The 21,409-nt window shown below is 27.3% G+C and overlaps 1 protein-coding gene and 1 pseudogene across 1 annotated transcript; one reads left to right on the top strand and one right to left on the bottom strand.

Annotated features, from left to right (window-relative positions):
• The first annotated feature begins 713 nt into the window (after window positions 1–713).
• On the top strand, window positions 714–21,383 carry LOC145193849 (protein CASP-like). Its single transcript, XM_090069501.1, has 28 exons — window positions 714–1,189; window positions 5,649–5,759; window positions 5,935–5,982; window positions 6,180–6,258; window positions 8,179–8,237; window positions 9,687–9,765; window positions 9,942–10,009; window positions 10,306–10,361; window positions 11,231–11,307; window positions 11,826–11,892; window positions 12,816–12,864; window positions 13,170–13,238; window positions 13,610–13,636; window positions 14,299–14,355; window positions 16,230–16,304; window positions 16,494–16,547; window positions 16,981–17,033; window positions 17,343–17,394; window positions 17,802–17,850; window positions 17,930–17,980; window positions 18,667–18,870; window positions 19,033–19,127; window positions 19,234–19,350; window positions 20,347–20,442; window positions 20,658–20,714; window positions 20,835–20,915; window positions 21,035–21,102; window positions 21,228–21,383. Exons 1-28 carry the CDS (start codon window positions 1,130–1,132, stop codon window positions 21,274–21,276), a joined length of 2,007 nt encoding a protein of 668 aa, XP_089925627.1. The 5' UTR covers window positions 714–1,129; the 3' UTR covers window positions 21,277–21,383.
• On the bottom strand, window positions 3,803–5,086 carry LOC149881463 (uncharacterized; annotated as a pseudogene).
• Window positions 21,384–21,409: the final 26 nt, after the last annotated feature.

Below are 21,409 nucleotides of genomic sequence, written 5' to 3'. Positions count from 1 at the left end.
GTTGACTTTTCCAATAATTTGATTCGAGATTCCAATCAAAGTTGATTGTTTTGATTCGCAGGTGTCTAAAGACAAAGATTTTAGTTTTCAAATCTTTTTTATAAATTTATATTTCAAGACACTGATGTTTAGCATGAATATAAACATGTCAGACCATAATTTTGACTGTTTTAAAGGCAAAAAGAGTTCTATTTTAACAAACTTTAGATAACTCGATTTATTTTAAAAAACTTATATAGAAATTTTGTACTTTACTCGTTGTTATTTGTTGTTAATGGAAAAAAACTCTACGCCAATTCTTACTCAAAATAGGTTCCTTAAGATATTTGGCAAAAATCTTTTCCCTTACCCCCTCTTACGGTAATATTTTTAATAAATAATATCCCACACTGTTTATAATACTATTTCGGTTATATTTTATAATGTAAGGACTAGAAATCTGCACTTGATGCCATTTTAAGCCATTATTACATGCCATGAAGCATAGGCGTCGAGTCCACGGGGGCAACAGGGGCAGTGGCTCCCCCGGAAATTTATACTAACAATAAATTATCACGAATTACTACGGGGGTGAATAGATACTCTCGCCCTCATGATAATCTGTGATAATATATTATTAGTATAAATTTCCGGGGGGGGGGGGGGGGCACTGCCCCTGTTGCCCCCGTGGACTCAGGGTTGAAGTTGTAAAACAAATTCTAACGCATTTTTGCGAACTTTTCGTATTTCACCAAAATAAATCAAATTCTATACTAAAGTTGCTAAACGTTGTTATTATTATTAGTCGTTGTTTAAAAGTTAAAGATTGAGAATTTAAGATTTTTTTTAGTAATTATGAAGGTGTTTTGCAGCTTTTTATATCATAAAGATATTTTCTGAGCATGATCGTTTTTTAAGTTTTCACGAAACTCATACTGCTACGAAGACGTAGTCTTATAATATTGAACTCCCAGCCATTTTAATTTGTTTCTACGTTGTTCACAAAAACAAAATAAGGTGAATCCAGACTGCTGACTACTGAGGTGCCAAGTCGTATGAGAACCGTTATGTACAAATGTAAACTACGGTTTTCAATAACAACTTTTTTCAAGATTTTTTAGAAACAAAACACAGGTTAGTGGAAACCAAAATGTCTAACCTAAAATCGGTATTGAAATGCTGGACAGACTTCAATTTACCTACACTCCAGGTAAGTTTTTTTTTTTTTTTTTAAATTAATTAAGATTTTTCATCTTTTTTAAAAAATCTTTATTTTAATATAGCAAGTAAAAATTTGGTAACACATTTAATGCTATTATTATTTTTTTAATAAAAAAAAAATCTTCATAACATGTTCAGATTGTTCACTAATAACTTTCAGGGTAATTTTTAGTTAAAACTATTTCTATATATACAAAATAATGGTAAATAAAGGTGTTAATGCTGGTGAATATAATGTTTTATAGTTGTACTAAATATTTGTTCCAACTTACTAGGGAATTTTATATGGGGGTAACTTTTGTGCAAAAGCTGTTATTTGAAGAATTTGACTGCAGAGCCTTTGCATCTAAAATTCTAGAAATTAGAAAAACCTATTTAAATTGAAGAGCTAAAAATAAAAGTAAAAAGTACTCTTTTAACCCTAACATTTGATTTACATTTTGAATTTCAAATATAAGCTATCCTTATAGAACCCATAGAGGTAGTTTATACTTTATAATTATCATTATCATTATTTTTATTTATTTTGTTGTTATTATTATTATTGTTGCTGTTATTGTTGCTGTTGTTGTTGTCGTTGTTGTTATTATCATCATTATTAACTTTATAATAAGTGGTTTGAAATGAGATTAAGAGATGATGATGTTTTTTGTATAGTTAAGGAGAAGAAATTAAAATGTAAATTTTACTGTATTGTTACAATATGTAAATTTTGAGATTTTTCTTATGGTGCATTATAATCCCAACTTCATAAAAAATCTAGTGATTTTTTATGAAATTTGGGATTATAACATACTATATATTTGCAGTGTACATTGGTACCCAACATTAACTATCTCTTGCAGGCCAAGAAAATCTTAATGGTCTGTTAGGGTGGTAAATCTTATTTGTATATGATATTTATTTTGATCAATATCTACACAGATAATAACTTGCTAATTAAACTAAAAATGTACCACCAGATAACAAGTTGGCAGTAGCATTAAATGATGAATCATCCAGCTACAATTTGTTAATAAAATGATAATCTCAGATTATAAATAAAACATCTTATTTCATTAGGATAAATTTGATAGCAATTCTGCACTCCTTTTTTTTAATTCATACTGTGTAATTAGCTAATTCCTCATAAATAAACATTCAAATCCTGAGAGAAATGTGCATTAATTTTGAGTTCCCTGCCTCGAAATTTAGATACATACCAACTGTGTAAAATTATTAACTGTTTACATTCATCAGCTATTTTAGAATAAATTAAATCATACTTTATGATCTTATGTTATTGGATACAGATAAATTTACGTTATAATATTATTAAACATTACGTTATAATATTGGGTACAGATAAACACAAGTTAAAATTTATGGCACCATGGTCTGGATGGGTCAGCGTGCAGTTCACTTTAACCATTTACTATTTCATTTCTTCTTTTGAGAATTTGAACAGATATCCTAGTAGATTATATGCTAAGTTTAGTTACTTTAAAAATTAATAGAAAATATTGTTATTAGATAAAAATTTAAAATGTTTTTTCCAAATTTTAAAAAGCAAGCAAAACAAAAGACTTAGTAAAAAATATCAATATTACTTTAATGCTTATCATTAACTGAGTTTTACATGAATTCAGTGAAGTTTATTTGGCAATAGGGTAATTCCATGTGAAAACATCCAATTTTTTTTGAAAATGCAACCCTAAGTCTCAGATTTTGCTGATTTTTAAACCACTTACAGATTTTAGTAAATTATGAACATCCTGAAAATTTTATCATCTAATTTCAATCGGTTCTTAAGATATAGCTATTTAAAGTTTGCCTCCAACCAACAAAAAAAAGGCCATTTTTAAAAAAGGTTTTGGTCCTAGCTTCTGTTATATGTGTGTTGGAAAGCTGAAAATTTGTACCTTTACATATTTTGGGCCCACGAATCCAATGAAACAACTTAAAATATTTAAAAATGAATATAACACCTAAAATTTAAATGTTTACCACAATTTTACTGGGGGGAATCGAACCACAAAAATGCCGATGTAGCTCGATTTTTTTTTTTTAATTTTTTTTAGAATTTGTCCTGAATAGTTAAGTTATAGTTATTACAAAGAATTGGAGAGTGTTCTTTTCTAAAACAGAAATAAAAACATGATCAAATCTACTTAAATTTAGTGCTTAAAAACAGGTATTTTGATAAGTTAAACAAGAAAAAAAGGGTGCAATTTGACAGTTTTGTAACTGAAACTGTTTTGGCAACATCAAACTTTCCTTTAAGTTGTTGTTGACTAGCTGTTTCTGTTTTCTTTGTAATTTTATAGAATCTGATCCTAAAAATTGTTATTTCAAAGGGGGAGATTATGTAAATGTAGATGTATATTGCAAATTTTGTTGTTTTTTTCAGAGGTTGTATTAAATAGTTTAGTTGGAGTTACAAAGAATCAGATTGCAGACTTAAAACAGAAATAAAGATATCTTCAAATATACTTAAATTTATTACTTATAAAACATTAGTTTTATATTTATCAAACTAAGACAAATAAACTTAAAAAAAAAGACTCCAAAACAAATAGAGCACTTGAAAAGAAGTTCAAGAAACAAAAGTAATATACAAAATTTAAAAATTAAAAACTCAAAAAAATTAAAATTTATTAGTTATAGTGTTATAATCATTCACATCAATGTTATATGTTCGCCCTGATTTTGTTGTTGGGACTTTGATTACTGCAATTAAACTTGACAATGGTACCCAACAGATATCATCCATCTGTGACCAAATAAAGTTTTGAAAAAGACTGTGAGGGTGCATAAACTTAATTTGAATATCATTTTTAGTAATATCTATTTCTGTAACCATTACTATCCACCAAAAGGAATCGTACTTGCATGCAACAAAATCATTTAGATTTAGTACAATTGCAACATCAGACATTACCGCTTTTGACAATATAAATCTGTCAACACATTGATGTTCGCTAGTTCTTTTAAAACTAATTTCAAATTTTGAAATGGGTATGTAATGATGATAACGTCTGGTACCTGGAACAGTTTTTCCTGTTTCAAAATGCTTCTTTAGTTGCTGTTGCCTTGAACTAACTGTTTCTTTGGTAATTTTATAAAATATGATTGTATTTATATTGGTGATGCAAAACTCAAACATATCATTAACTGTCAATATTTGGTTTTCTAATGATCTTTGCAAACTTGCATTTGCTGTTATTCTTTTAACGGTACCACCTATGCCATCACAAGTGGATTTTCCATGGCTGGTTGCAAAAAAACACTCATTCAGCTGTAATCTTGAAATCTTCCTTATGGTGGCATAGATTTATAAAGTTTTTATAGTTTTTATAACGAGCAGAACATCCATCAGAAAAATAATAAATTTTATTGATACCAACTAAATGTTCTTTAATGTACTCTACAATTTTCTTCTGAAATTCATACACAAAGCATGTATCATGATCATTGTCATCACTTAAAAAACAGAACGACTTATGCTGAACATTTGTTTTAGAAATTTCCTTTAAATATATAACAACAGGATGTAGTGTACATTATTGTTTATTCCAATGATAACTTTGTATTTCATCCTGTATAACAAAATTGATAGTTCATTGTTGCCTAAATTATTTTTTAGCTCCTTCAAATAGCGAGTTTGGCATTTAGCAATATATGAATGTGAAGTTAGTTAATGTGAGAAACAACAATTATACTATTTTTTTCTTGTTTAATTTATCAAAATACCTGTTTTTAAGCACTAAATTTAAGTAGATTTGATCATGTTTTTATTTCTGTTTTAGAAAAGAACACTCTCCAATTCTTTGTAATAACTATAACTTAACTATTCAGGACAAATTCTAAAAAAAATTAAAAAAAAAAAATCGAGCTACATCGGCATTTTTGTGGTTCGATTCCCCCCAGTAAAATTGTGGTAAACATTTAAATTTTAGGTGTTATGTTCATTTTTAAATGTTTCATTGGATTCGTGGGCCCAAAGTATGTAAAGGTACAAATTTTCAGCTTTCCAACACACATATAACAGAAGCTAGGACCAAAACCATTTTTAAAAATGGCCTTTTTTTTGTTGGTTGGAGGCAAACTTTAAATAGCTATATCTTAAGAACCGATTGAAATTAGATGATAAAATTTTCAGGATGTTCATAATTTACTAAAATCTGTAAGTGGTTTAAAAATCAGCAAAATCTGAGACTTAGGGTTGCATGCCCTGGATGTTTTCACACGGAATCACCCAATAATGATTTATCGGTTTTTTGATTGAATACACAAAAATGAAAGTAGCCACAACATAAATTACAACATGTTCTAAAGGTGTCCAAAAAAAAAAAAAAAAGGCTTAATATGGAACTGATATGAAAATCAAAGAGATTTATCATGAATCATAATGTTAGATTTTTGATTTTTACAATATATCTTGTTTATTTTTACTTAATGAACTCTAGAAAAGCCTAGATCAATCTGCAAATGAGATTGTAGAGCGTCAAGAAAACGCAGAAAAGGGAAAAAAACTTCTTATTAAACTTACTAAAGAATGGAAAACAAATTCACCAGAGGTATTTATAAATATTTTTGTATTTCAGAAGCATTCAGATTGGCAGGTTTTATAAATATTTATAAACTCTGTATAAAAGTACTTATAATAGTGACTTATTTGTAACTAGCAACAGATCAATGTTTAACTGTTATGTCTTTGAGTCATTTGTTCATCATGTTTTGTTTTATTATTAGGATATCCGTTCTAAAGCTTCACCTTTAATAAAAGCATTTCAAAAAGAGGTTAGATATGAAGTATTTACATCTTATTACATCATAAGTATTTATTCACTTATTACATCGGTTTTTCCTCTTATTTTGACAATAATCTTATGTTTTTATGTCAAATTTACTCTCCTATTTCATTTCTTACTCTATTAATCTCTATTTATTGGATCCAAATGTCTTAGTATCTAAATTTTTGTTTTTGTTTCTTTTAGATTGACTCTTTGAATAATAGAAGCAAAGCTGCTGAAAGTGTTTTTCTTCTTTTATATAAAAACCTTCTTGAAATCCCTGGTGAGTTTTAAATGGTAGTTTAAAAAAGTCTAAAATGTTTACTAATATATAAAGCGCTCTATGTAGTATTATATCATATATGTATATATATATATATATATGATCACAGTGCTCGAAGTGAGGCAAGATGGGGCAGGATGCCATCCTGTCACCTTTTCAAGAAATGCAAACCATCCCATTACCTTTTTAAGTTATTGAAGTATATATGTGCAATTAAATTGCGCAGAAGCAACTAGGTAAGGTGGATATTGACCTAGTCTCCTTGAACTCTTGTAAATATAGTTTGAGCGTTTTTTTTTTATGAGCACATTTGAGGTATTTTTGTAAAGTTCAAATTGAATGGTGAAACTCATGTAGAGAGTTTTTATGAAAAGAGAAAATGTAGAATTGCAATTTTTGTTGTTGTGTTTGCTGTGAGAAACCTACAACATATAACCAGGATAGTAATAAAAAAATATTGAAAATCATTCCATTACCTTTTTTTTCCCCACTTCAAGCACTGTATATATATAGTATTGCAAATTATGTTATATATTATATTATGTATTGTATTATAATATATATTATATTATATTTTGTTATATTGTATATTATTTTATACAGCTAGTGAGATAAGAATCAGAACGAAAAGTTTTATTGTGAAAAATAAATTTTGGCAAGTTATTTTAGAAAAAAAAAGTTTTTTGAAAAGTTTTATGATTATTCTGAAAGAAAATTTAATCAAGATTTCAGATAACAAAAAAAAAATTATGGTAATTTAATTTATTTGCTCAAAACTTCATGAAACATTGAAACATCAAATTTTCAACATTAAATAACCAAACAACATTCTTGAGGTCAAAAGTTTATCCTAGTAATTAGTTTTTGTGATTTTGCATTGATTCAACTAAATCCTTTGTTGTGTCTAGATCAATTTGAGCCCAAGCTCCTTGGAGTAAGATCTTCAGCTTTTTTTTTTTTCTTTTTGAGACTTTCTTAATCAGCTTTTTGATCCAGAATTACCCACAGGACTTTGAACCAATCATTAGAGTAACTCAATCTGCTTCTGGATAAAAAAACTCTTTTGTTTTCTTTGACGCATGGTTGAGGTTGTTGCCTTGTTGAAAAATAAATTGTTTTCCTATTCACAGTTTTTGAGTTGAGGCCGGAAATTTTTTAACTATCACTCTGAAAACTTTGTTTATGTTTGGATGACCTTTGTCGAGATTAAATTTGCTTTCAGAATAGCAAAGGTTTTCATCATAAGCTAATTATTTTTTCTGAAAAAACTTTATTTTGCTTGCCAAACATAATAAAATTATATGCATATTGTGTAGTATTTATTTTATTCTTTGCGTTTTCTCCATATATTTTGAAATTACAATTATTTTGTAAAATTACAATTATCTATGTAAAAACTGAAATTGCTATAAGATTCATTGTTGTTGACAGTCAATTTAAAAAAATACCAACAGAACAAAATATCCTGGAACAGTAAAAAAAAAGTAATGTAAAACCTCTTTAAACCTAATGTACCTCTTTTATACCGGATATCAATTTCAGTGGAATGAAAACACTTATAAGATGATCAAAAACCAATGAAAGAGTTTCAGAACAAAAATGGAAACTTGAAGCTCATAAATTTGGTAAGTAGAAGGTAATCGTAAAACAATAAAAAAAATATCAAATTCTGAAATTTAAACCTAATAAACCTCTTGCCACTATGTTATAGCACAGAAAACTTGACATTAAACTCTTGTTAAATGTATGAATTTTTCATTACAATCTGTAAAGTAATTAAACACATATTGAAACTTGAACTTTTTAAATTGAAATGGAAGTCTTTATTTTAGATTTTTGCATAAAATCGAGGGATAGAGGGTTAAAAAATTGTCATATAATTAGCATACAAGTTAATTGGATTATATCAATTTTGTTTAGACCCTGTTCCTGTTTTGAAACAAGCAGAGTTAATGAAAAAGCAACTGGAAAAAGCAAAGGTTTAAAATTTTTTTTTGTTCTCAGTATAATGAACTTTTTCTGGTTTTGCACGATTCTTTTGTTAGTTTTATGTGGTATTAATCCTTAAATGTTGCAGTCTTTCACAGTCAATCTGCACATTAGAGGCTGTCAGGAAAAATAACGACCCATGGAATTTTTTAAGTATATTGAGAACCAGTTTGTTATTTATTTATTTTTTGTTTTAAAGCAAATTATCTTTTTTTCAAATGATATAATGGCAGTTTTAAAAAAGTTAGTTGTAAATAAAGAAAATGTGTTTGTAAAGGAACTGAGAAAATTCTTTTTGGACAAGTGGTTCAAAAATTGTAATGTACGAAAAGATTTCAATAACTTTTCAAATGTTTCGATAATGAAATTGTATTGAAAAAATATTGTATTGAAATAATTTAAAAAACTGGAATTCGTAAGTCAACAATCCAAGAAGTCAAATAAAGATATGGCTACAAAACAGGAAGCAGAAATACTCTGGAGGATTCCAACAGCAACTCAGTAAAAGCCAAAAATGCAGTCAAAAACTGCTATCAGAAAAGCTTTAAGGAAATTAAAATTGAAGTTTAATGGATGATGAGACCTTCTGGAAACTCGACTGTTTGACTTGTTTTTATTTCCCAGACCAGAAATTTTATACAATCCCAAAAGAACCAAACAATAAGGTTTTGTTAAAACCAGAAAATTTGGAAAAAAAAAAAAAATGGTTTGGCATGCCATCTTTTCCTGTGTTTTTTTTTGAGGGAAAACTTGAACTGATGTTTACGTGAAAGAACGTTTAAAAAAACAACTTATGTTTATAATCTGAAAGCATGATGATACTCCAGTATTCTGGCATGATCTTGCATCTTGTCATTACACTCAAGAAGTGTAATTGAATATCAACAAAATGGCATCAATTTTGTACCAAAAGTTTTCTCCAACTGAAAAATCTGGGGCAAACATGAAATGTGAGCTGCATAACAAGGGAAAAATTGTTGCAGACATCAATTCTGCAGAACTTGGATTGTGGAATCGCAAAAGTTAATAAAACTATTGTCCAAAAGCTCATTCGAGGTGCCCATACTTGAGATGATTTGTCTGTACTTTGAGATGAATTGAGAAAATACTGTGATCAGCTTGAAGATAATTTTTTCTAAAAGCTTTTCTGTATTTGGATAAAAATATGCTTCAAAACAATCAAAGAATTATCAAAATCAATTAAGTGGTTCTGGAAATATTTCAAAAACCTTATGGGTCTTTATCATTCTGGACAGTTCTTAGAATACTTTTTGGTCTTGGAATCAATTCACATACCATTTACATAGTTTAATTTCTCAAATGATCTCATGTTTCTTTTTTGTCTTTTGTTTTTTTTTTTGCAATAAAGTTGATTTTTTCCTTCACAAAAAGAGTAAAGTAATTATTTATTAATGCACTAACAAAAAAAGAAAATCTAGGATTTAGAGCTAGAAAACCAACAACTAAGAGGAACTTTGGAGGAATACAACTCTGAGTTTGCTGATGTAAAAAACCAAGGTTCATTTATTCTTCTTTTTTCCTTTTATGTAGTCCTACAATATTGTTTTAACAATTTTAACAGTTATTAATTTATGCAGGCTAATTATCAATATATGCAGGCTAGTTGAATGGAATCAAAAACTGTTTATCGAAGGCAATTGAAAAAAATATTTTTTTTCAATTGTTTTTTTTAGAAGTGACAATAAATAAGCTGAAAGAGAAGTTAAAAAAATATGAAGAACAGACAGATGAAAAGTTAAAGGTACAAAAGACTTTTGAACTGTAAAAAAAAAAAAAAAAAAAAATACCTCACAAATCTGTGTGCAATGTTGTTTTTTTTTTTAACATAACATGGAGATTTCATTGATGAGCATGATGTGAAAAACCTAACAAATCACTGTAGATATTTAATCTAGATATTTATTATACTTATTACTTTAGAAATTTATTATGTTTATCAATTTAGGTATTTATTTAACATAAAGTGAAAATCTTCAAATGCATTCATTTTAAGGTTGCCATACATTATTATGTATGTTATCTATTTATTCTTTGTAGACTTTACTTGAGGAAAAAGAAAAAAATCTTCAAACAATATACAATGAACGAGAACAGTAAGTTTTCACTTTCGGTGAATTTGGCTAAATTATGTCATTAACTAGTGTAATGTCAATTGAAGATCGCAGGAGAAAACCCACAGTTTTCCACTTTTTTTACATTTGAGAAAAATGTAATTTTGTGTTTGAAGACTTCAGTAGCCTTTAAACAGTTTAAAAAATTTTTTATGAAATTTATTCATTTGTAACCAAGACCACCATTTTGGACATCCATAATTTTTTCCTAGCAATCCTGCTCATTTTAACTACTAAAGAATTTAAAACCACACAATGTTTTTGGGATGTTCTGACTTCAGTATTACTTTTTTCTGATACATTATTTAACCACAATTTTGCTCGTCAGTCTTTTGAAGAACACTTCAACTTTCCTCTGGTGGACATCCAAAAGAAATTTTAAATTTGCAATCGAAAATAAAAAAATACTACAAATAAGCATTTTTGATTTGGGTGTTTCTCCTTGAACATTTTAGAAATATTCAAGTTCTCTAAAAGATACAATTTTGTCCTTGTTTCTTGTAAATGTAGCAGCCTCTAATGATTGGATATGTCGAATAAGCAAATCAACATCTACAGCAGAAAAAGCATGTGGTCTGTTTTTATGATGACCTCACATGTCTTGGTAAACCTGATGATTAAAAGTATAAAAAACAATCTCTATTATTTAATCTGGAATACAAAATAAACGATTAAAAAGATAAAACATCAAATTATGTGTATGTGCATGTGTGTGTGTGTGTATATATATATACACTATATGTCAACTGTAGCTGCAAGGGTTTCCTTGAAAATTTGGAATACAAAAAACGCATTTAAATTTTCATATTTATTTTAATTATTTAAAATTTATCTTTTTCTATTTGCATTAGAAAGTTGTTGGATTCTAAGCTTTCACTGGCTACAAAGTTGGGAGATTCAGAAGCAAAAGTTAAAGCTTTAAAAGAAGGTTACAAATTGAAATCTTTTGCAGACATTTTGATAAAATAAATTTTTGACAAATTTTCTCGATAAAGCAAAAAAAAAAAAAAATATGATAAACAGGTTTTGAATTTGTTTTAAAATTTATTTGCTAATTAGTTTTAATGCATAAAGAAATTTTAAAAAAGTTTTATAAAAAGTTAACAAATGCTTCATATTTTTTTTACTTTATATAACACTTTTTTGATATTTTTTTATAGACCTTTAGAGTGTCAATTTTTGTGAATTGAATTTTTTAGTTAAATTTAATAAAATTTTTGTTCTACAACATCTTAAATTTCATGAAATTAAATACTCATATTTTTAGGAACAATTATTAAATTTTCAAAAATTTTCAAAACTTTTCCAATATTTTAAATTAAACTTTTCCAATATTTTAAATTCGATAAGTTTTGTTACTTTTTTTTTTTGCTGATATTTTTTAATTATTATAATTATTTAATTATTTTAATAATTATTTTTCTTTTTTTTTTTTTTTTTTTTAAGAGTTGGAGAAAAGCAGAAGTGAAATATTTGATTTAAAAGCTCGACATGATGAAGAAATTTCAGCCAGGTGTGAATTTGAAACTTATAGCAACTTATTATATATATAACTTATACATTACAACTCAATATGCTGACTGAAAGTTTAACAACAAAAGAACCAAAAGAGAAATAAAAAATGGAGTTGGCAAAATCTGATGAAGTTTAAAATTTAGTTTTTCAACAAAAAAAATGAAAAATAGAATTGGGAAAAAAAAAATTTTTTAAGGAAAATCATTTCCAAAAAAATGGTTTTCTGATAGCAACTCAGCGAAAAAAGTTTTCATAGATGTTTTTTTTACTGTAGCAAGAAATGCAGGTTTATTCAAAGTTTTGTTCTTTTCAACTCAAATTTTTGGTTGCTGTGACTTGTCTTTTTTCATTTACTGCTAACAACTAGAATTTATTTTCACTTTATGCTATAACTTTTAGTCTTCCCAAATGAGGAAAATTTTGATGGATTCCTATGATATATAGCACAATGAGCACAAGTCTTTAACATCTTCAGCTTTGCCGCAAAAGCTCACGATCAGACTTTTTTCCATAGTATAATTTTAAAACAGTGATTATATGTTTTGATTTTTATAAGTTTTTTCAATCTTTTAAATTTCTTTACTCTAAGGAAGTCAAGTAAAGATTTGTTTAAAGTAATTTATTACTTTTGTTTTTGCAGTTTGTACATCTCAATGATGAAAAAGTTTTTAAACATGAAACAAACATAATTTTAGGGTTACTGATTAATAATTAGGTGAAAATAATGCCTGTCAACCAATTTGATGGTATCAGATGTGCATTTTTTGATTTTATTCCTTTTTTAACAAAACAAATGCACCATTAGCTTATCTTACTGTATTAGGATTTCCAAGATATGTATAAATTATGTGTTTGCATGTATATATTACTTGTAACTATAACAACTGATTATCTTTTAATTATGGATTTTTCCTCATTTAGAGTTTCAGAAATTGAAATTCTTGAATCAGATTTGGAACGAGCAAATCAGGTGTCTATAAAGACTTTAATTTAATTCATTTTTATTACTTTGATTTTCAAAATTAAAGTTATTGTGTGTTTATGAATCTCATAAATAATAAATACTTTTAAAAATATCTTTTGTGCTGGTGTGTTAACAAAATTAGCTACACTATCTTTTTAAATATGATTGATATTGTACTTATCAGTTTTTTAAGTTTTCTATATAAGATCGTGTTTTTGTTTCCTTTTTTTTTTTTTTTTTATTCATTCTTTATTCCCTTGTCAAAGTTTATAAGGTTGTTGGAAAAAGTGTTTGTCACATTTTTTTTTCAGCAACTACTTGCTGCAGAGAAGTTTTCAGAAAATTTTAAATCATTATTCAATCAAGAAAGCAAAGATGCCGTAAGTTTTGTGTGTATTTTTTATTAATAGTAAAAATATTTTCTGAAAAATGAAGAATAAAGTTGTAACAAAGGATAGAGAAAGTTAAGTCTTAGAAAGTAGTTAAGTAAATAAAGATTGTATATTGAGGCATTAAAAGTCTTTAAATTATTATGAATATTAATATTAAAGAATATAAAAATTAATATTAAAATAAATTATTATAGATATTGATATTAGTGAGCTGTGATAAATTATCAATATTATTAATATAATTATCAATATACATTATCAATATACAATTTGCTAATGTCGTTTAAGTTTGGTGTTTAGGCAACTAATTTAGTGTTATCAATTAATATATTTATAATTATGCTTAGCAATATTTTTAGGCTGATGGTCTTGGACAACAACATGAGGTACAGTTTTAGTCAATACTATTGTTACTTTTCCAATGATCTTATCACAACTATTTGCATGATTACATCACTGAATAAAATTTTTTTTATCATTACCAGTAGTAAAAAGAAGAACGCACATGGTATTGATGATTTACATATTTTTTATATGCCATCCCTTTGGCTGCTCATAAAACTTTATGCATTTTTATCAACGTTAGATTTACAGCTTCAGACTTTTAAGAGTTAAAAGTTAAAGCTTTAGACTTTTAAGTTTTTTTACGTCAACTTGAGTTTTTCACTGCAAATTTCTTCATGAGATTTTCATGAAGTTTCCTTCTTTATGGAAGCATTTTCTGAGGACTATATGGAAGCATTTTCTGAGGACTATATGGAAGCATTTTCTGAGGACTAAATTGTAAACGAATTAGAAAAACCTACAATTAAATAGTTTGGGATTCTGGGTTTATTTTTAGTTATATTGAAATAAACAGTAGTTAAAATCATTTTAATCATGATTACCTGTAGAATTACAAAATGAAATTAGTAAAGGAAGCAAAAATTAATAACAAGTTTTGGCTTATGACTTGTGCTATTGATTTTTCTAATGCAAGACAATTGTTATTTCCCTTTTTTGTTTGTTACTTTTTTGTTTCTTAACAAAAAATGTTTATGACTTTTAGGTTCAATATGAAAGCATGCGCACTCTAGAGTTTCAACTTTTATCCAAAGAAAGAGAGGCAAGTTGTAACAGTTATTTATTTTTGCTGCTTTGTGGTGGGTATTGTAGTTAGTTATGCTAGCATCTTTAGTGTTGTAAACATCTTAATTTTTAATAATATAATTTTCTGTAATCTTTTCAGCACATACACTGCAGGCCAAAAGTTTCTGGACACTTGGATTTTGTTTAGTTTTTTAATTCAAACTCCCATAATTATTTCAATAAAATTTAAATATCATACTTATTTTTTAAAAGATACATATAGTTACTATTTAAGAAAAAAAAAGACAAAAAATGAAATAAAAAAAATACTAAGAACACTATTCTTATTAAACTGTCTTTTTGTCAAAAAATAACCCACGAGTTTTTATCACTTTTTTTGCGATCCGTGGCATCCTATTTATTAATTTATTTATTATTTCGGGTGTAATTGATAACCAGGATTCTTCTAATATTTGCCACAGGTGCTCTTTGGATGTTGGGCATTTTTGTCTGACCTTTCTGTCCAATTCTTCCCACAGTAACTCTATTGGGTTCAAATCTGGTGATTGGGCTGGCCAGCTCATGTTTTTGAGGACACCATTATCCTCTTGTTCCTTTACATAATTCTTACATAATTTTGAGGTGTGTTTAGGGTCATTGTCCTGCATAAAAACAAAACCACGACCAATAGTTCTTAAGCTAGAAGGTATAGCATTGTTCTAGAATATTGCATCTAGAATTATTTTATATTGTTCTTTTTTCATAATACCCTCAATTTTAACTAGGTCACCTACATCAGCTGAAGAAAAACATCCCCATACCATAACTGACCCACCACCATGCTTGATTGTCGGCACTAAACACTCTGGGATCATTTTTTCTTTTGTTGTTCTTCTGATGTAAATTCTACGTCTTTGCCCAAACAGTTCGAATTTGGAGTCGTCGGTCCATAGTACTTTTCCCCAGTCTTCTTCTGTCTAATTTTGGTGGTCTATAGCCCATTGTAACCTTTTCTTTTTATTTCAAATCCGTAGCAACGGTTTCCTGACCGCTATACGGCCAGAAAGTCCTGCTTGTCTAAGACATCGTTTCATGGTGGTTAATGAAATAGATCTTGAATGACTCCTATTAAAGCCTGAAGTTATTTCCGGGGCCATAAGTCTTCGATTTCTTTTACTCATCAATATTATACTATTATCTTCAGCTTTTGTTGTCTTTCGTGGTCTACCAGATCTTTTTTTGTCTTCAAAAATACCTGTTTCTTTCCATCGTTTGATGGTATCTTGTACAGTACTTCTGGCAACTTGTAATTTTTTGCAAATTTTACGAACTGAATAACTTTCTTTATGTAATGTAATTATTTCAGAACGTTTTGCAACCGTTAAAGAAGGTTTTTTACCCATATTTTTAATTAAATAGTTGAATTATAAAATTTTAAAATTTTTTTGAAGATTTTTTAATGCAACTGTCATTAATACCAAATGAAAACTAAACAAAACTAAATATTCTTAATCATTTTAGTCGGATATCATTATATTATAAATATTTCCTTCATGTTTCAACAAATAGATAACTTTAACAAGACCAAACTCTTAAGAGTAATGAAACGCTATATATCAAGTTAAAATAAGCAATTAAAAAAAAAAACTTATTTATGTAAGTTTGAGGCCAGTAATACCTAATTACTGACCTCAAACTTACATAAACACTTAAAATTAGTAAGTTTAAGTATTATAAATTAATATTATTGATTAATTTAATGATACAGGATAGATTTTAGCTTTTTATATAAAAAATATCAAGTGTCCGGAAACTTTTGGCCTGCAGTGTATATTTTATGGTTATTAAAATTGTTTGTGACCAACAATTTGATTTTTGTTTTAGTTTCATGGGCTTCTTTTTTTTTTACAGCTCTCTGATCTGATGGAAGAGATTCATCACCAACAGAGTGTGGCAGATAAATTTAAAAGAACAGCTGAGCGAGAAGTTTGAATATTTTTATTTGGTTTAATTAAAATTTATTATTTTCAATCTGTAAAACGTGTTTCATAGCTTTTTTTTTTTTTTTTTTCTTAGCTTGCTTTGATAAATCAGCTTTTTGTTTGATTAAAATTTATTATTTTCAATCTGCAAAACGTGGTTTCATAGCATTTTTTTCTTGTTTTTCTTGTTTAGCTTGCTTTGATAGAATCAGCTTTAGAAAAGAAAACCAAAGAAGTTGACTATTTGGTAAAAAAAATTTTTTTTTTTTTTTGATGTAAGAATTGAAATTTGATTTGGTTGAAATCATTATGCTGTTCAGTCTACTTTTTATAATTAGCAAAGTCAATCACTCATCCTTTAAAAACCCTTTTCAGAGACAAAATTAGACATTTAAAAACTCTTGCTGTACTTGTGTCAACTGTTGAAAAAGCATCTTCCTTTAATGTTTGGTACATTTTCTTTATCTTATTTATGTTATCTTGATATTTTTTCTCTGGCTTTCCGAAATTTCTCTGAAGTGAAAAGATAATATTACTCTTTCCTCAGCTGAGATCTCTTTGCTGATTTTATTTTGTGATTTTTTCCTATCACTGTCATCCTCTTTAATCATCCTCTTTATATATCCTCTTTAATGTTTACCAGAAAAACAATTAAAACTACTAATTTTTAAATTTTTTAGACAGAAAAGTTGAATTCACAACGTGATTATGAAGAAATAAAAAGAGAATTACAGTAAGAATTATTTTTTTGAATCTTTTTTTGTTATATTTTGTTTTTTTAGTTATATTTTATCATAGTAACTTACAATAGCTAATGATCATTTTCAGAATATATTTATATATGTTTTGTATTTTTTTTATGTTTATTTATATTTATTTATTATGATTGTTTTTAAAATGGTTCAACTTTCTTTTGAGTTTTTGTTTGTTCTTAATTTTTGATATTTTTTGGCATATTATTTAGTTTCAAATTTCTTTGTATTTTTCATTGTTTTTTAGTTCTTGGAAAACGTTCTTTAAAAATAATTTTTATACATTTTAGAGTTTTGAAATTGATTGAGTTCCCAAATCTTAAAGAAGAAGGAGAGGAAGAGGTTTTAATACAAAGTTTTTTTTTAATACAAAATAAGTTTTAAGTGTTACTGAATTAGAGGATAATTGTAAAAAAAGTTGTAAGGTTGGGACCCTTTTATCTGAGCAAAGATATCCAATAACCAATTGAGCTCATTAAAGTCTTGTCGGCTTTTTTAAAGAAGCTGGGTTTTTTCTTTGTTTCAATAATATGCACATATTATTATGTAAAGTTGATCAATAGATAAATGTTTAGATGTTCAGTATAATTTTTAAGCAGATTAAGTAGTAAAAGAAGATAGCAAATTAAAATATGGTGGGCTCAATAAATGTGATAATGAGCTGTGTGGATGAATGGATGACCATTAAATGTTGAATTTTTTTTTTAGTCTTTATTAAATATAATTAGTTAGGTCTTTTGAATCTTTAGACGCAAGTTGCAAAGCCGCTGGAAAAGTTATTATTGGACAAAAACAAAAGTATGATGTTAAAGCCATTTTGAATTTACTATCTTACGTTTTTATCTATTCATTTCTTTTTTATCTTTGTTAAATTTAGGTTTACAATCAGAATGCACCAAATTAAAAGTTCAAAACGGAGAGCTAACTGGTGATTAAGTGATTTTATTAAAAACAGAGCCTCAACATAAAATATTGTCAATGTGGATAAAAAAAGGTGCATTTTTTCAAAATGTTTTCCCTACAAAATATTAAAAGATATTTACAGAGCTCTGTTTATATCGTTCAGCAGTTTTTAACGTCTGATGCTAGCTAAATGTCCATCTTTTCATTGTTTTTATGTTAAAATTTAAACAAAAATGATTTTTAATATTTAAATTGAAATTTCATTGCTGCTTTAAAAAGTGTTAAGTGACTGCAGCAACAACTTTTGTAGTGATTTTTAAAAATCTAAAATATTTGTTCAGTGTTAATTTGTCAATAAACAAATTGCTTCTCAAAATTAGTTAAAATCAGATATCTGTGTAAAAAGAGCAATTTTGAAAGAATAACTTAGCCTAAATTCATTTTACTATGTTCATAGATGATTTTTATGTTTTTAGAGTTAAAAGGTCTAATAAGGTAAAAGTTGGTGAAATTGTACCTCTGAAATGTACTGCATCATTTTTATCCGCACTGGCCATAATATTTTTTTTTAATTTTAATATTTTCTATTAGTTTTTTAGATTCAAAAATAATTGTCTGCTGGAAAAAATTCATTTGCTTTATAAGTAACAATTGGTTTATAAAGTTACTCACATTTGTTTTATAGGATTTTTTTCTATTGATTTTTTAAAGGCAAGTACGAACAACTTCAAAAGAACTTTTCTGAATCACATCGAACTCTGAGCGATCAAAAAGAACTCATATCTCAATTGGAGAGAGACTTGATGAATGTTAAACGACTCCCATCTAACATGTATAAAGGCGATGGTGCACCTGCGTCTACCATTACTTCTGAATTGATTACTAAAGCTGTTGAACATTTTGAGGTGGATGAATGTTAGTAGTTTTTTTTTTTCTTTGCCAAATGATTTTTTTAAAACTGAGCAGAATAGTAAAACTATAAAGATTTAATGAAAGAAAATCTAAAAATCTCAAGTAATTAAAGTTAATTTCTCATTAAAATAAAATTTTAGTTAGTAATTTTTTTTCTTTTTACAGTTGATGAGTTGGACAAACAAACTGTAGAATCTTTGCTTCCTATTGTATCAAGTCAACGAGAAAGATTTCGATTGAAGAATTTAGAGTTAGAGTCTGTGAGTGTTTTGTGATTCCTCTGATTTTTTTACTCAGTGTGATTCACATCTTTGTGATCTTTGTGATCTTTCTGCAAAACTGTTTTTTGCTTCCTTTGTTATATAGCAAAGTCGTCATCAGCAGTATCAAATTTCTATGTTACAAAATGAAGTTGATATCGTGCGACAAGACAATGTGAAGCTTTATGAAAAAATCAAGTTTTTGCAAAGTTACCCAAACAAGGTAAAGTTCATCATTTTAAGAAAATACAATCAGCAAATTGTGTAAATAATTTTTGATGCTGAATGTTTTTCTACTGATTTCACTATCATTGTATGATGCTATTGGGGAAAAAAAAAAAATTTTTGTTGTGATGACTAAAATTATTGTGATGTATAACAACTGCAACTTACAAGTGGAAATTATCATCAAAAGTGAAAGCCTCCATCAGCACATAAAAAAAAAAAGCTCCATCATGCTATAAGATAGCAAAACAACTAAGATCAGTTTTTTACCATAATTAGCTGCTGTCTGCCATAAAAAACAAGATTTTACTTTTTAAAGGGAGGTTTACACATCTAAAGTTAAATGAGCCACTTAAGATATCTTTCATATATACAGGGTGTTTTTATTGTGTATAAATTTGAGATAATAGATCAGAGCACCACTATCAATATGTCAGTCATCAAAGGTCTCACATCTCCTAACACTGTTCTTTTATCAATTTTATATTTTGAAAAAATCTTTGTCACTTACAGCAGCTTGGTTTTCTAGGGAACTCTTGAAATAGTTTTGTAAAAAGTGAACTTTAATGAAAAGGGGGTGTGAAAATCCAACTGTAATGTGGACTTCATTTAACAATTTTTATGGTTTATGGGTTCAATATCCATTTAGAAAATTTTTTATGGTTTATGTGTTCAATATCTCTTTAGAAAAATTAGGGGAGCCCAACTTCATTTTTAATTTGTCTAAATTAGGGTAAAAAATCAAAAATATTTCATTTCTTTCTTCGAATTTTTCAAGAGTAATAAATTATAATAAAAAATAATATCAAAATAATTTAAAGATCAACTTTTTTGAATTGCTACACACACACACACACACACACACACACACATATGCATATATGTATAATTATATACATATATACAATTTTTTTTATCAAATAGAAATATATATGATTTTTATATCAAATAAAAATTCTTTTTACAATTTTTATCATGTGTACAGTTTTATTAGAATAATTCATCGATAAAGATTGATGATGATTCTACACAGCGATACAGTAATTCATACGAAGAGAGGATTGATCCTTTTAACGATTTCTCAAGAAAGGTGATCATTTTCTTTCACTTTATCATGGCACATTTCATCATTTTATTGGCTATTGGCTAATACGTAAATCTTCCCACCTGTTACCAAGTGCCTTACATTTTTATTTTAAGATTCTTGTTTGTTATTTGTTGTTTTTTTTTTTTGTTTTTTTCATAAATACTTCCAGTGAATTGTTTTTTTTTCTTTTACTTTGATAATCTTTACTTATGTGGCAGGAGAAACTCCAACGTTATTCAAACCTCTCAACACCTGAGAAAATTACATTAAATATGGTATCCTTTTTTTGTTTTTAAAGTTTAAGAACTTTTTTTTTTTGCTTATAGCTCTTTTTGTTTTTATTTTCATTGATCATAAGCTATCCAAGCATGCTTGGCTTTATTTCTTTTATCTAGGCACGTTTTATCTTATCAAATAAGATTGCTCGGACTTTGGTGTTTTTTTACACCATTATTTTGCATTGTCTTGTTTTTGTGGTAGGTGTAATTCTATTGGTTTAAAACTGGTTTTTATTTTAATTTGAAAAATGAATATTGTTTAATGATCTTAGAAATGTCCACTTATTTATAAAATTCAAAGTTAACTTTCTTCTAAGGTACTCTACAAGTTTGCTTATACAGAATCGTGTAAAGATGCTATGCCACCTGTTTTAGCTTATCAAAGGTAAGATCTTAGTATTTTAAAATCTTTTGAATTTTAAAATCTTTTGAATTGAACACTGTTGCTAATTTCTTTCCGTTTTTTTTTTTTTTTTGTTTTTTTTTTTTGTTTTTTCTTTTTAATTTTAGTCATCAAAGTATTTACAAAGCAAAAGTTCAAGGAAGCGATGTTTCTTGACGTGACGTTGACGTTTGATGTTGTAATTTTTTTTTTTTTAAAAGAAACAAAAATTTTGATCTAAAATGTTTTTCCCCGTTAATAAAAAAATTGAAAAAGTTGTTGGTCTCTGGATGTCCTTACTTTCTATGAT

This window comes from Hydra viridissima, unplaced genomic scaffold, assembly GCF_058129835.1.
Source record: "Hydra viridissima isolate aposymbiotic clone 2 unplaced genomic scaffold, HvirCarnegie_v1 scaffold_12, whole genome shotgun sequence".
Lineage (NCBI taxonomy): Eukaryota > Metazoa > Cnidaria > Hydrozoa > Anthoathecata > Hydridae > Hydra > Hydra viridissima.
The sequence above is the reverse complement of the archived record's forward strand: the minus strand, read 5'-3'. Positions and strand labels throughout refer to the sequence as shown.